This window comes from Rutilus rutilus (assembly GCF_951802725.1).
Source record: "Rutilus rutilus genome assembly, chromosome: 17".
In the NCBI taxonomy this organism is placed as follows: Eukaryota; Metazoa; Chordata; class Actinopteri; order Cypriniformes; family Leuciscidae; genus Rutilus; species Rutilus rutilus.
The window spans coordinates 4,733,198-4,749,962 of record NC_140230.1 but is presented as its reverse complement, the minus strand read 5'-3'; the positions used below and the strand labels follow the sequence as shown (position 1 = coordinate 4,749,962).

Sequence of the window (16,765 nt, the reverse complement as noted above, 5' to 3'; positions counted from 1 at the left end):
GTGAAAGTGATTCCAATAATAACGCTCTTCTGTGTCGTTGTAGTTATGTGGACTCTGCTATTCTTTTACATTTTAGAATGATTTGAAAAATTAAATTATTATCTTTATCTTTATAGATATCGTCCACAAGGATAACTTCAAAAATGTTTTTTTTTTCTTTTCTACAAAAAAACATCCTTCACAGTAATTTAAAGTCAGTATCATTATATTTGTGTAATAGTTTTAAACATGAACACAATAAACTATACATTTAGGCATGAGTCAACTATATACTGAAAGATTGAACTTGGTTTTCAGGACAAGAGCAAGTCATTATGTTCATGTTCAAGTTCAGTTTTATTTATATAGCACATTTACAACAGCCACTAGAGCTGACCAAAGTGCTTTACAGAACAACAAGATTAAAAGAAGATATAACATGCATAACAACGAATAAAACAAAAAAATGAGAAAACAACATAGCTAAGAGAAACCATAAAACAGGAGTAGCAAAACAGTATCAGACTCAAATATAAATGAGTAAAACCAACCAAAGAGAAGAATCGATATACTTAAAACAACAGGTAGGTTTTTAAAAGAGACTTGAAAGCAGACAGAGAAGAGGCCGTTCTGATCTCTAGAGGAAGAGTGTCACAGAGCAGAGTATGTTTAATAATCTCTCCGATCCGGGTTCAGCATTTACCGCTCCTCGCTCCATGATATCAGAAACAACGCTCCGTCTTCGCTCCCAGAGGAAATTGCGAATAAAGTATTTATAAGTATGCTTTGAAATTGAAAAAAAAATTAAATAAACAATACTAGGAGAATAGTTTCAGTGTGGTTTATTGGATAGTGTGCAAACGTTTCCCATGACAAGCTAAGCTTATTACATGGTTATCAGCATTAAAAGTTAAATATCATTGCGGCTTTTTGCAGTGCACATTTTGTTTGGAAAGAAGAAAATAAATACGTTTTCATCAGTTATTTTATCTACGGGTCGCTACATTTCTTACAGATTTCTGCTCATTCGAAATCAAATACAGACAGCGCTGTAAGATTACATTTGTTTGAATGCAAGTTAGTGAGAGAGCGATTGCGTGTGTGAATAAGTGTTACCTGTTTAAAATGTGCTTTCACCGATCCAGCCCGATCTCATGCAAGTGTGTATCTATGGCACAAATTTTATTTCTCGCACCATTTATACGCCAAAAATAGTTTTTGCGCGCATTTGATACGCACTTTATGGCATGTAATACACACGCACTCCACACCCCTAATCCTACCCGAGGGGTTTAGTATCATTTGCACGCAAAAACTATTTTTGGCGTATAAATGGCACGAGAAATAAAATTTGCGCACTTTCATGAGATCGTGTTGCCCGATCATATTGAGTAGGCTTGAGAACTATAACCTCCCGCAGCCACTCACGTCCATCCCCGTCATCATAACCTTCATTTTTTTCTGATTTGAGTGATCCATCTGTATCATGCTAGCTAAATGTGTTTAACGTGTGAATCCTTACTAAAAATGCAGTTCTATCATGGGCCGTTGGCATGAATTGTACTCGTGATGGAGCGGTAGTGGAGCGAGTGAAAACCACTTTAAAAAAATCTGCTCTGCACACTTTCCTCTACGCTTGAGTCTAAAGCAAGGGACTACAAGCAGAGCCCGGTCGCAGGATCGTAGGCTTCTGGACGGAGTGTAGGGATGTTCAGAGAGATAGGCAGGAGCTAAGTTATGTCGAGATTTAAAAACAAAGAGTAGAATTTTTAAATCTCTTCTCTGGTGAACCGACAGCCAGTGTAGAGCTCTGAGAATAGGAGAGATGTGTCATATTTACGACACTTGTGAAGAAGTCTGGCCGCAGCGTTTTGTACTAGCTGAAGACGAGCAATTTGAGTCTTTGATTTATCTGTTGTTACTTTATATCAAAGGCTTTCTTTGTAGCCAAGACTTTAAGATCTGTGCCTATTCAGAGCTTGGTTCAAAACATATTGATTCAAGTTTAAAGTGTGACTATTACAGCAGTAATTGTTCCCTATTCCCTATTTAGTGAAGTCTGTTTATTAATGGCATTGCCTTATTTTAGCATTGCTTTTGAATTCGAGAAACCTTGACCAAAACTGCAAAAAGATGACTGTATAAGCTTTGTCCAGATATTATTATAAGCACACTTTTGGTGGCTGCACTGCTCCCAATAAAAATCATTACTTGGAGGGAACTGGAAATTGCAACCGACTTTTCTTCCCTGTTGTGAAACAGCCTCTCGATTGGTTCGTTTGATCTGATTGGCTTGTTGTCATTTGTTCGAGTCACAATCTTCAATTATCAAAAACAATGAAGTGCACAGATATAATAAATACTGCAATATTCCATTAAAAATAAGAATTGTACATTTTTATTTCATGGTGACTAAGATTTGCCTGGGAAAGCAAAGATTAACGGATGAATAAAGTGAGCTATAAATTTCCTTCAGTTGATGGTAGATGTGTGCTATGTTGTGGAGTATGCTTTATAATTTCTTTCACAGGCATTTTCCTAGCAGTAGCTTGATGTAATGACATTTTATTGTGAGTTTTATTGGTGTTGAAGGGTGTGTGTGTGTCTGCTTTGCTGCACTGTAAATTCTTCTCATGCATCCTTTGCCGTGAGCGATTATTACTGTTGTTCCAAAACCCCAGACAGTCAGTCAGGTGGGGACCATATGGAGATGAAATCAAACAGAGCCTTTCCACTCAGTCCTTCTGGGATCTTTCACTGAGATCTGCAGCCTCTCTTCCCCTCTACTCCATCGAAAAATATTTGGGCACTTATAAATGTCTGATTGTCTTTGCGTTTTATAAGTATAGCACTTTGCAAGCAAAACATTTCACAAAAATAAGTTTGTTTTAAATAACAAAACATTAGATGGTTTATGAGAGAGTAGTTGTATTATTCACTTAACCAGTTCTTTTAAAAATGCTAATTTATTTCTGAAGTAGAAATTAGCCTATATATCAGTGTAAATCAGTGTTAAAGGAGAACTTGGTAACTTTTTTAACTTAATAAAACTGTCTAGAAATCATTTGGATGGTTAAACAACCTGCTCTGGTGATATTGGTGACTTTTCCCGCTCCCCCCAGCGTTCCCAGGCGGAAAACCAACCTTGCAACTTGGGGACTACCGTCCCGGCAAGATAGAAATTGGAAGTCTCGTGAGAAGCGAGAACTAGAACGAGCGCGAAACACGAATTGCTTTACGGCAATTCGACATAAACACAAACGCATGTATGATGTATTACCCATAGTTACCCACCTCGGTAGACATAGCTCCACACGATACAGTTAGCTTGCTCCGATCAAAACAAACGCACATGAGCAGCGGTAGAGAGGGGGAGGAGGCCGCCGCAAGTGAGTTTTTTACGACCGTGTTGTGAAATATACGCCCCCCCACAGCTGTAGGGGGAGCTCGTGGGGAAAACATGCGACAACAAAAGGGAAAATCAGCGCAGAAGTGAGTAGAGTTCGCTAGAGTTGCCGAGTTCTCCTTTAACGAAATGCAACGGTTACAAATTTGACATTCAAAATTTTATTATGTGGCTTATCACAAACATAGTTTAATAAAGCCATCATTTTTTTCTTTATCCATTTGAAAATCTTGTTAAAATATGCTATTATAAACTCGTAGGGGCAACAAATGAACTTCCGACTCTCTCCCATGCCACTCAAAGTAGATATAAGATGGGCTGTCATTGGACAGTAAAAACGACCATAGGCTTTACGGCCATTAAAGCGGTAATGTTTGCACTTTATTTCAAACTGTGTGTTCTTCTGAGATACGTAATGGTTAATTCTGCTGTAGTCTCAGACGTCACGCCCACAGGCCGCTGGCTGAACGTCTGATAAATATGGCACACAAAATTGGAAACACTTCAGGAGTTTTGAAGTCATCGTATAATTGGTTGAATTCTACTGGATTTCCTGGAGACGTGTGTGATGTGTCCTTTAAGAGTCCACCTGGAAACAAAGCCGTTGTGATGCCAAACGCCCTTATGGAAAAGGAAAGACATTGTGTTTACAGCTGTGATGAGCACTTAACAGCGCTAACTAAACACTGGATGCTCAAAAGTATGTGAAGTCCGTGGTGCCACTGTTGCAGCAAACGTCCGCAACGTTCTTGAATGAATCATTTATTAGACGCACACCATAGACTGTGATAGACGTTACATTTTCAGGCTCCCAAACATGACGTGGAACAAAACGAACCGTGATTGGTTGGTTTACATGTCAGTCAGACGTCCTCTTGGGCGGTCCTTGGCCAATGAAAGCTGTGATGGAGTCCAGACCTTCTTCTGCCGTCAGTCTGAAGGTCTGGCAACGCGAGACTAATTCAGCTGTGAATTGTTGTATAAACATAATATTACACTTGCAATTATGTTGTTGGTCTGACTAGCAGTGTGGATTAAAGAACAGCGACACTCAAGCTTGTGTGGAAATGCTTGATCAGTATTAGCCAGCTCTCTCTCAAGATAACAGCATTCACTTTTGGCTATTGAGAAACCCATAACCAGCTCACCTGTTGGGTAAAAGTCTTGGCAAAAATGGTTAGTTGGGTCTGAGAAAAGCTCTAGCATAATTTGATTGCAGAAAACACTTGCTTTGATATTTTGACAAATGCAAAGACATTCAGACATTTTTAAGTGAGGCTGAAGTTCCCGAATACTACTTGGGGCCACTAAATATATTATTGTACTGTGGGTAAAGAGTCATGCGGATACCTTTTCTTTCATGGAAGACTTTCATTAAGAAGCCATTTAATATATGATCTGTGTGATTAGTTTTCTCTCTTTTTTTGTTTTCAGAGTTCTAGCACCTAAATGTGCAGCATGCAATCAGCCGATCCTGCCCTCTGAGGTAAGACACGTACATCTCGTTGGTCTGAAATACCATCTTGGGCATTTAGATGAGCCATATTCTCAGACTGTGTCAAAGGCTACGTTCAGACTGTCAGTCCAAATCCGATTTTTGTGCATATCATAAATAGATTTAGCTAGTGTGAATGGCAAAAATCACATGAAATTTTTACCCATCCGTTTCAAGATACATCCATATGTGGTTTGAAATCCTATTTTTTTTATACAACAATTTTTATTATACAGACAAAAGTTTACATTAATCATTAAAGAGACGAGCATAAAAGAAAAAACATTGTCTGCACTTTTTTCTTTTTACACATTCCTTAAAAAAATAAAAAAAAATAAATAAAAAATAAAATCACACAAACAACAGAGTAACCACCATCCCAAACCCCTCCCCCCACCCACCCAGGAGGATTAGAAAATAATCGGTAGTCTCTACAACCAATTATACTAATACTAAAAAAAAAAAAAAAAAAAAAAAAAACAGTAATTGTGTTATCACTTGTATGAAAAACATGCCTAGATGAAAAAAAATTAAATAAAACACTTGCTCAACCATTATATAACTAAGTCAGAATCTAGAGAGGATACAGAGTCGTAAAGATTAAAAATAGGGGTCCAAGTTTTATAAAATTGATCAGTTGAGCCCCGAGTCGAATATTTCAATTTTTCAAGTGAAAGGAATGACATCAGATCCTTTAACCAAGAGGTAGTTGGAGGGGGGGTTGGACACTTCCAATGCAACAAGATGCACCTTCTAGCAATAAGAGAAGCAAAAGCGATAACATCTGCTTTCTGTCTCGTAATGGATGACAATTGAGATACACCAAAGATGGCGACTAGGGGACATGGAGATAGAGAAATGTGCAGAGCCCTAGACATGAAGTCAAAAAAAGAAGACCAATAAGAGGCCAGTTTTGGGCAGCTAAAGAAAGTATGGGTGTGATCGGCAGGAGAAAATGAGCATCTGATACAGGAGTCCTCTGTTTCTGGAAACAGTTTATGGAGTTTAGCTTTGGTAAGATGAATTCGATGAAAGACTTTTAGCTGAATCAGACTTAGCCGAGCACATACAGAAGTAGAATTAACTCTAGCAAGGGCCTCAGACCATAGCTCTTCCGAAAACTTAATTTGCAGCTCATTTTCCCAAGTCATCTTTAGGCAGGAGAGAGAGGACGTATTAGATGAGAGTAACATGGTGTAGACAGAGGATATACGACTACCACCTGTAGGGGCCGACAATAAGTTCTCAACCAGAGACTTTTCTGGTAATTGAGGGAAACTAGGGAAGTTAGTCTTAACAAAATTGCGGAGTTGAAAATACCTGAATAAGCCTGTAGTATGCAGGTTAAATTTGGACATAAGATTGGTGAATGTGGCAAAATAATTATCAATAAAAAGATCTGAAAAACAGGCCATACCATTATCTTTCCATCTTTTAAAAGTGTGATCAATAGCTGGTGGTAAAAACAAGTGATTGTTGCAAATAGGACTTAAAACAGATAGTGACTCCAACCGAAAATGTTGTCGAAATTGTTTCCAGATTTTTAAAGTCGATAGCACGATAGGATTACTAATATAATTGGAAGGACGCATGGACAAAGGAGCAAAGACAAGAGCAGGAAGAGAAGAGGAAAGACAAGTAGCAGCTTCTAGAGTACACCAGTTAACCTCCGGCGAATTACACCACAAGAAAATCTTCGAAATATTGGCGGACCAGTAATAATAAAGAAAATTTGGCAGAGCTAAACCTCCATCACGTTTATTTCGTTGCAGGATAATTTTATTCACTTTAGGAGTTTTACCAGCCCAGATAAAAGAGGAGATAATTTTATCTAGGCACTTAAAAAAAGATTTAGGTAGAAAAAGAGGGAGGGACTGGAAGAGGAATAAAAGTCGCGGCAAAACATTCATTTTAATGGTCTCCACTCTCCCAACAAGAGAAAGAGGTAGGCTGTCCCAACGCTTTAAGTCTAGTTTAATTTGATCAACCAAATTCGTAAAGTTATTCTTAAGGAGAGAACCGAAAGAGTGTGAAATGATTACACCTAAATAACGAAACCCTGAAGGTGAAAAATTAAAAGGTAGAGTGCTTTTCTGAATTTTTTTAGCCATGTCATTTATGGGGAAACATTCACTTTTGGTAAAGTTTAATTTGTAACCTGAAAAAGAGCCAAAGGTGTCGAGCAAGTGCATAATCTTGTTAGCGCAGCCAACTGGATCCTGTACATACAGCAACAAGTCGTCAGCATAGAGAGAAACACGATGTTCTGTGCCTCCCCTTTGGATCCCGCGTATAGATGAAGATACTTTTAAGGCGATCGAAAGCGGCTCAATAGCTAAAGCGAAGAGCAGAGGGGACAGAGGGCAACCCTGCCGTGTCCCACGGGAAAGAGGAAAGAATGACGAACTATCAGCATTAGTTTTAACACTTGCAGAGGGAGCCGAATATAGGAGTCGAATCCAAGAGATAATATTGTGCCCAAAGCCAAACTTTTCTAATACAGTAAATAAATAATTCCATTCCACACGGTCAAATGCTTTTTCAGCATCAAGAGAGATTATCATTTCAGAAGTCTTAGACATAGATGGACTAAAAAGTATATTTAGCAATCGCCGGATATTAGATGACATCTGACGTCCCCTAATAAAGCCGGTCTGATCCTCAGAAATAATATCAGGAAGACATGCATCGATGCGCTTTGCCAGCACCTTCGCTAGAATTTTTATGTCAGCATTCAATAAACTAATAGGTCTATAGCTACTACATAAAGTTGGGTCTTTATTTTTTTTTAATAAAAGGGAGATAGATGCTTGATTTAATGAAGCTGGAAGAAAACCTTGCTCAAATGACTCCACATACATATCAAACAGTAAGGGGGCTAACTGCGCTGAGAATTTTTTATAAAAGTCTAAGGGGAAGCCATCCGGCCCTGGAGCCTTGTTACACTGCATGAGACCAATGCAGGTGGTGATTTCATCTAGCCTGAGAGGTAAATCTAAAGTCTCCTCTGTTAATGTATTAATAGTGGGTATATTTAAATTTTGTAGGAAAGACTCCATTAAAGAAGGATCAGAAGGAGGTTGAGAAGAATAAAGACTGGAGTAAAAGGAGGAAAAGACAGAGTTAATTTTTTGAGGGTCAGTAACAAGCTCATTAGAATTGTTATCATAAATCTGTGCGATATAGCGTGAAGCTGACTGATGTTTAAGCTGGGAAGCAAGAAGACGGCCTGCTCTATCCCCATGTTCGTAGTATGTGGCTTTAGTTCTTTTAATTAAATATTCTGCTTTATTTATTGAAAGCAAATCAAATTCAGTTTGTAACTTTGATCGTTTTAACTTAAGATCAGGTTTGGGATCGTTTGAATACTGTCTATCTATCTCTAAGATTGAACGGACAAGCTCTTGTTGCCGAGATTTTCTAGTCTTGGCTAAGTGAGCACTAAAGGAAATGATTCGGCCACGAATAAACGCTTTGAATGTCTCCCATAGAAGGGAAGCAGACACGGTTTCTGATTTGTTCGTCTCAATGAAAAAAACTATATTTTCAGATAAAAATTCACAAAAGTCAGTTCTTGCAAGAAGCCCTACATCAAATTTCCACTGAGGTCGGCTCTTAAAAGCGGGCAAAAAGGAGATATCTAACATATGCGGGGCATGATCGGAAATAACAATGGCAGAGTAATCTGAAGAAATAACCGAAGAAAGCAGGGCTTTATCAAGGAAAAAATAATCAATCCGAGAGTAAACATGGTGTACACTAGAGAAGAAAGAAAATACCTTATCAGAGGGATGAAAAAAGCGCCAGGGATCTATACAGCCTATTTGATTTGTCAGCGAAATTAGAGACCTAGACATAGCAGAGAGAGAAGATGATTTAGTCGCAGATTTATCAAGATTATTATCAATAACACAGTTAAGGTCCCCTCCAAAAATAAGGCGATGAGTGTCAAGATTTGGTATTTTTGAGAAAAGCATAGACATAAAAGTAGGGTTATCCCAATTTGGGGCATATACGTTTACTAACACTACTGGAGTTTGAAAAAGAGTGCCACTGACGATTACAAAGCGTCCTTCAGGATCTGAAAGTACTTGTTCTGCTAGAAACATGACTCTTTTATGTATCAGAATTGCAGTACCTCTTGATTTGCTATTAAAACTAGAATGAAATATTTGGCCCACCCATTGTTTACGAAGTCTGGTGTGATCACATGTACGCAAATGTGTCTCCTGAAGAAACATAATATCAGAGGACAGTGATTTTAGATGGGAAAAAACTCTGGAGCGTTTAATTTGGCCACCCAACCCACGTACATTCCAAGTAGTGAATCTGATATTGTGTCCAACCCCTCCCCCCTTAGAATTAACAGGAGGTTTGTTCATAAAACTGCAGGACATATTAATCTAAATAAAGTGTAAAAAAAAAAAGAAAAAAAAAAAAAAAGAAAGCTTTTTCTTTTTTTTTTCCCCTCTTCTTCCTTCCCCTTTTTTTCCTTTTTCCTTTTCTTCTTTCAAGCTCAAGCAGGTTAGCATGTGTAAGAGACAACAATAAATGCCAAGTAAGACAAAAAAAATCCTCCATCAAACATAACCCCCGAACATACCCGGAACAGAACAAAAACACAAGTATGTTCAAAAATATCAAAAGAAAATCCCTTCTGATACTCGTCCACTTGGACATGGCGAGTTGCCAGAAAAACGTTATCACAACCGATTGTGTAGTGGAGTTGACTCCAACAAACATAAAGATTTTAACACTAATAAGAGAATTCACTCCTGAAAGAGAATGGACAGGGTGCCGTTCATCAAATGTGCAGAACGAGGGCACATAGCGAAGCTAGCGACTGTAAAATTGACAAGGAAGGATATTTAAAGATTATCTGACTGTCCAGCACTCACACCCCCCCCCCCCCCACCCAACATAATATAAAAGAGAAAAAAAAAAAAATTATAATAATGTAAATTAATTAATAAGTGAAATGAAATGTGCATGTGTATAAATATACATAGGCGACGTACATACACATGCACCCATACACATTGCTCCATGAAGGAGACGAAAAAAAAAAACAAGAGAAAAAAAAAACAAGTTTAAGGCATTAGAGAGAGAGAGAGAGAGAGAGAGAGAGAGAGAGATGTACTGTATCTCCTTGTCAACGCCGCTCCTCAAAAGTTACTCAGCAAAATTTTGGTGGTAGAATTTTTCTGCTGCCTCAGGAGAGTCAAAATAGTGTTCTGTGTTGTTGTAAGACACGCGTAGTCTGGCCGGGTAAATCATGCCAAAACGAACACCGCGTTTATACAACAGGCCCTTGATGTTGTTGAACGCAGCTCTCCTGTTAGCCACCGAAACGCAAAAGTCCTCATAGAACTTGATTCTGTGACCCTTGAAAGTAATTTCCTTTGACGATTTCGCGAATTTGAGCACAGCCTCCTTCTCCACGTAACGATGAAATCTCACTATAATCGGACGGGGATTTTGACCTGAGCGCGGTTTGGGCCTTAAACTCCGATGGGCGCGATCAAGCTCCGGTGGAGAGGTTAGAGCGTCGCCCGCGACCTCGGTGAATAATTCTGTCATAAACTGTCTGGTGTCCTTTCCCTCAATATCCTCCGGAAGGCCAACCACACGAATATTCTGCCGTTTGGACCGAGAAACGAGATCTTCCACGTTAGCTCTTAAAGCGACATTCTCCTCCGTCACAGACACCAACTTCGACTGAAGGGTAGAGACCTCCTGTTCGAGATGTGTAATCCTGTCGCTGTGGTCGGATAAGCTAGTTTCCATATCAGTGATTGTAGTCGCTTGAGTCGCCAGGGTAGACCCAATAGAAGCAATGGATGAGTGAATTGACTCCAACGACGAATTCAACAGCGCGGTGAGTTCACCAGTCATGTTTCTCCTTAGTTTATCAAGTTCGCTCACCAGTGTGTCAGTCGTTAACGGACTTGCGGCGTCGTCCGACATCTTGCCGCTTTCATGCCCAGAATTAGGCGCCTTGGTTTGAGGGTTGATTTTACCACCAGCTCGCGTACCCTTACTCATCAGGAACATGTAATGTTAACAAATGCCAACCGTCGCACTAAAATAGCTAAAAAGCCCCAAATGTAGTGTTATGAGGGAAAAAAAGTGAAATTTTAGTCGGAGCACTAACACCACGCGTCTCTCCACTACATGGCAAAACCGGAAGTCCGAAATCCTATTTTAATCGCATTTCTGGAAATCCGTTTCAGTCTGACTGATCTGACTGGATATCGCGTGGTTTATGTGACTTTCTCACGCCACGTAAAACGTAAACGCCAGCTGTTGTTATAGGAAACATGCTGATAGTCGCTGCAGAAGCAATGCTGTGTTGTTGCAAAGTGCCGGACGAGCAGAAAATGAGACATATTTTGCAACCGGCGGAGACGACAGCACAGAATAAAGCCACTCATAATGTTTCTGCCGCGTCCACAGAAGACGCAGTAGTCCTACGCTGCGGCTACACATTATCATGTTGGAAACCTTAAATAAGACAACATCTCTATTGCAAACCCCTCCATGTTGTGGTTGTTGTTGTTGTATTTGGCGTATGCCTACCAACACAACGCCAATGCCATAGAAACCAATGCAGATATTCTGGAAAACGAAAGAGCTGCATGGACACACAATGTGGACGTCAATCATTTTACATCAGATTCCAATCAGATACACAAATAATCGAATTTGGACTGTGATCGTAGCCATATAATCATCTTTCCCTGTATTAAGCCATATTCGGACGGGACTAGTTTAACATGTAGAGGTGGGGTAAAGTAATAATTACCAGAGCTTCTCTGTGATTTTAGTCCCTTCCGAATGTGCATCTCAGTGATCATGACGGACAATGTCAGTAAAGATTACGGCGACTTTTACCTTCAGTAAAAAGGTCCAGAAAAATCACCTCAAGTAATACTAATCCCGTGCGAATAGACCCGCTGTAAATATTTCGTCATTTCCTGTTTAAAAGTAGTTTTCCGCGTTTTTTTCAAGTATGGAGACGCTTAAAAAAGCATTCAGTTGCGTTCTAGACGCTGGGACGAGTCTGTGGCAAAACTCAAGTGTTTTCCACATACCATTCAGATCAGAAAGAAGATCGACAGCACTTGTCGCTTGTCAATTCCCATTTACTGCTCAGATCTGATTTCTTTGTATAGCTGTTCACATTGTTGTTTTAAATGTGGGCAATATCAGATTCCAGTGTGAACAGATCATAGATCAAAGATAAAAAGACATCACGCAGCACGCTGTTATACGGAAGTAAACTCGGAGGACATTAAAGTGAGTGATTATGCGTTTATTTATTGTGTGATGTTGATCTAGAGTGACGTAAAAGTCACATGAATTCCGATTTGACTGTTCAGACTGAGTTGGCATTGCAAAACATCCGACCTGTGTCGGATTTAGGACCACATATGGAAGTGGCACAAATCAAAATTGAAAAGACCAGATTTAATGTGGTTTGTGCTGTTCATACAGTCACATATATGAGCAAAAATGCGGATTTAGGCCACATTTGCCTGCAGTTTGAGCGTAGCCTTAGATCCACATGTCAAAGCAAGGCTCTGCCAGTGCTAGTTCAGACTTATGATGTGTCTTTGCTTGATGGGACAAGTAACCAAACAGTGCATGGGAGTTTTCTACTACTGAGTAGACCTTTACAACTACAGTTACTTACACCATCCTGAACATCTAGATCATTCCAGAACATTTAAAGCCTTCTTTAGGCCTGTTACTGAAGTTAATTCTGTTAGCATTGATAAAGGAGTGATTACTGCTAAGTTAGGGCATGTGTCATTTGTTTAACCCCCCCGTCTATAATTAGAGATGACCCCCGAGGCATGCTGCACTCCAACACCATCAAGAGAGCAAGAGCTCAGTTTATCTAGCACCTGATGAGAAACTCTACAGGAATCCATTCTCTCTGAGCTGAAGTGATTGCTTTAACTAGAAAAGATCAGAAAACAATAAGGAATATTTCACCCAAAAATGTCAAACCCTTATGTTGTTATATTTTTCTGTTGGACACAATAGTATTTACGTTTCTCTTTTCCATTCAACAACAGTTCATAGTGGCCATGGCTAAACAATGACAGGATTTTTTTGGATGAACTATTCCTTTAATAGCAACAAGCATCAACCAACCCAGGCTTATTAGAAATATGCGTCTGCAAAGCTGCAAAAACTTAGACCTACCTATACATACATTTCATGCGGTTTCCAGCTGCAATGTAATCAATGCAATCCAGCTGTAGTGTGTCAGTAGGAAATATCAGTTTACATTTCCAAACTTCCCTTTTACCATTATTTGTAGTAATCCAGTGAGATTTGTGTATGCACAAGGAGTCTGACAACAGCCGGTGTGATCTGATCTCACCATCATCGACTCTATCTGCGATTACATGAAGAAACAGGGAAAAACTGAGACAGACTAAATCCAGAAGAACTACAGCAATGTCTCCAAGACGCCTGAATAAAATACTAATGTGCCTAAGACTTTTGCACAGAACTGTATATGGTGCTCACCTGGTATAGCATTGCATTTGTGATGTAATGTACTCAGGTACGAGTCCTGTGAAATCATGATAAAAGAGCTGAAAGCCTTTTGTAGAAATGCAGGCGTGAGCCTGGGTTGGCATTAACATAAACCGCTTTCCGACCGGAGGAACCTTTTCACAGTTCCTAGAATTATTGGCTAAAGTACCCGGATGTCGGCGTGTTCACACCGCAGGAACTAGGAACGATTTTAGTTCTAGGAACTCCATTTGGAGGAACTAATTTGGGTCCTACTTCAGAGTAGGGTCTAAACCAGCGCTATAGGAACTATCCGTGACGTTAGTGTACGCTGATTGACCGAACGCACGTGGAACACCAGCACCCGCCATTTTTAAAACAGCTAGAATGTAAACACACAGATTATAGCCTATATATTTACTCCATAAACTAACTATACAAACATGGAAAACAGTGATAGATGGGTCTCTAAACCTTTATGCTGAAGAGAAAATCCAACGCAACTTTGAGGGGACCAAGCCAAACATGATTATGTTTATCTGCTCAGCTAGCAACACTGGACATCAACCACACGGCGTAGGCTAATAACCTTTTTTTCATATACTGTCTACTTTCTATAACAGTTCTATCTAATAACATATTAAACAGTACTGTTAGACAGATCGCTAACTAATAAACACGGAGAATGCGAGCATTGTTTGCTCTGGCGTTCTCAGCGCCGCCAAAATAAAGGTCCGTCGCGCCGTCAAAATAAAAGTCGCCGTGCTTGCGTCACTCCCTTACCCCTCCTACCAGTTCCTATGGCCACTTGGCCAGTGCGAACGCAAACAGCAAAACCGAGTTTGGGGGAGAGTAGTTCTTAGAACTGTTTAGAAGTGGACAGTTCCTAGAACTAAGTTAGAACTAAGAACTAACTACTTGGTCGGAAAGCGGCTATAGTGAACAAGGGAAATAATTTGTATTAGTTGTTAGTCAATTGTTGACAGATGACCATCAGTATGGTCTTCTCATCGTGTGTGTTGTGAAAAGCTGTGTTTGTCCAGATATGTGTCATAGTCTCACTATTTGTTTACTCCCATAGGGATCGGATGAAACCATTCGAGTGGTCTCCATGGACAGGGACTACCACGTGGAGTGCTATCACTGTGAGGTGAGTTGAGCTTGGAAGATGACAACAGTAATGCGGACAGAAAACTACGCAAGTCTCAGATTCAGTGTCATTCTCAATGGTCATATGATGCTGTTTTAAAAGTTCATTATGTTATAATAGAATAGGTTAAACATGCTTCAATGTTCAAAAAACACATAATTTTTCACATACTGTACATTATTGTAGCATGAGCGTGTGCAACTCTTTCCCCAGGACTGTCAGATGGAGTTGAATGACGAGGAGGGTCACCGCTGCTATCCTCTGGACGGACGCCTGCTCTGTCACGCATGCCACCTCAAACACATCGACCCCGCCGCCCCTCTGTCCACAGCAAACAACTATCACAGTCAGTTTTAGAGATCTGACACCCCCTTGTGGGCGTTCAGAGATGTCATCGTTTGCCAAAGATGCTCAGCTATTGCATTACCAAAAACCACAGCTGATTACAAAAAGAAAGTCATTAACCTGGCTTATATGAGACAAATGCTGTAAACAAAGAGCCATTGGCTTATGCAAAATGCTACAGATTTTTGTAAATAGGGCAACCAGTACATATGTTACAAAACATTGCAAACTTTATCTGAATTTCTTGAATGCCACCTAATAGTATATAAACATTTATTTAAGTCTTTTTTTTTTTTTTTTTTGTTAAAGGTGAGCTCAGTAATTGTTTTTATCCACTTGTGCTGGTCGATATGGACGGAGTCATGAAGTTATACTGATACCAAGCAAAGTAGATGCTAGAAAAGCTATTTATGCCATTGTGAACATTAATTATTTCAAAAGCTCATTTGGATGCTTGTGCATATGTAAGCACATCAAGCATAAACCAGCCAGTGCAGCTTTTCCGAGTGATCACATCAGTTGAATCTTTATTTATTAAATATCACACTTTTCTACAGTCATGTTTGCAAAAACTATTATTCTAAATACCTTTGAGATTATATCATTAAACATAATTCAGCAGTTCTCCACAACTCTTAAACTTGGCAGGTCAAACCCACACCTGAACTGATTGGAACACCAATTACTCTCAATTCGAGAGGTTTTTTTTTTCTGTTAATGACCTTGATTGTTTGTACATTTTGTTCAGTAAAGGATTTGGCACAAGTTTGGTGGATCAGATGACAAAAGCTGTTCTTGCAGAAATTCAGATAATTTAAGTGGGTTCCCAAACTGGTTTCACAAAACACCAGATTTAGATGAAATGATCTTGAGGCCAAAAGTAACTGCAGCGTAGCTCACTTTAGTAAATCATTCATACGCATATTGCTTCTATCATATTCACAAGTTAAGCGGTTGATTGTGTTCACTGCCTTATCTTCTCAGATCTCTGTTACTTATTTATCAATCTACTCCTATTAAAAAGTAGGATGTGATGTGTTATGCGGATGATTTTGAAAAATAAAAGATTTTATGATTTATCAAGAAAATTCTCTTCTATGCTAAAAGTTTAAAGTTCACCCAAACATGGAAATGCTGTTATTATTTAGATGCCATGTCATTCCAAAACTGTCTTTCTTTCTTCTGTGGCGCATAAGAAGAAAGGTTTCAGTGTTGGTTACCACAAATATTTCTTTACATAATTTATTTTACGTTCCACAGAAGAATGTGGGAACTACATGAGTACATGATGACAGAATTTGGGGGTTAACTATCCCTTTAACACATTTTCCTATAATAACCATAACACTTTTTTATGCCACCTCAGAACCAGTATAAACATTGCAGAGCTGTTAGGGAAACCTCAGGTGATTCCTCAAGGATCAGTGCTTGGCCCAATCCTCTTTTATAAACATATATTTTTTTTATTAAATGTTGCTTTTTATTGATGCTTTCTCTGTTTATGTTTGTTCTTTTTAAAACCGAGTGCTACTTCAAGAACAATCAATCGTAGCACTAGTTCTGGCAGTTCTTAACTGATCCACGTCTACCTATAGGAATACAACGCCTATCATGGCATCCCTATATAAGGTCTATTCAGTATTATCAGATGCTTTATCGCATTGCTCAGGAGCTAATTACCCTCCTCCATCCACAGCTCATCCTCTCGTCCATAGGCAGGACTAGGCCTACTTGGAAATATAGTTATTACTTTTTAGGGTTCCTAACAATAGTTATTGATACATTGCATGGCTGTAACTACAAATTTAGGATTGGGGGAAGTGGTTTTCAACTCACCATTGAAAAAAAAAAAAAACCC

At 39.2% G+C, this 16,765-nt stretch overlaps 1 protein-coding gene across 1 annotated transcript in view; it reads left to right on the top strand.

Annotated features, from left to right (window-relative positions):
• limd1a (LIM domains containing 1a) overlaps positions 1–15,995 on the top strand; it is a 42,072-nt gene extending 26,077 nt beyond the window's left edge. The window contains exons 6-8 of the mRNA XM_084385170.1: positions 4,820–4,871; positions 14,494–14,562; positions 14,776–15,995. Of these exons, the coding sequence (XP_084241296.1) occupies positions 4,820–4,871; positions 14,494–14,562; positions 14,776–14,919 (265 nt within the window). The 3' untranslated portion in view covers positions 14,920–15,995. The remainder of the gene's footprint in view (positions 1–4,819; positions 4,872–14,493; positions 14,563–14,775) is intronic.
• The last annotated feature ends 770 nt before the right edge of the window (positions 15,996–16,765 follow it).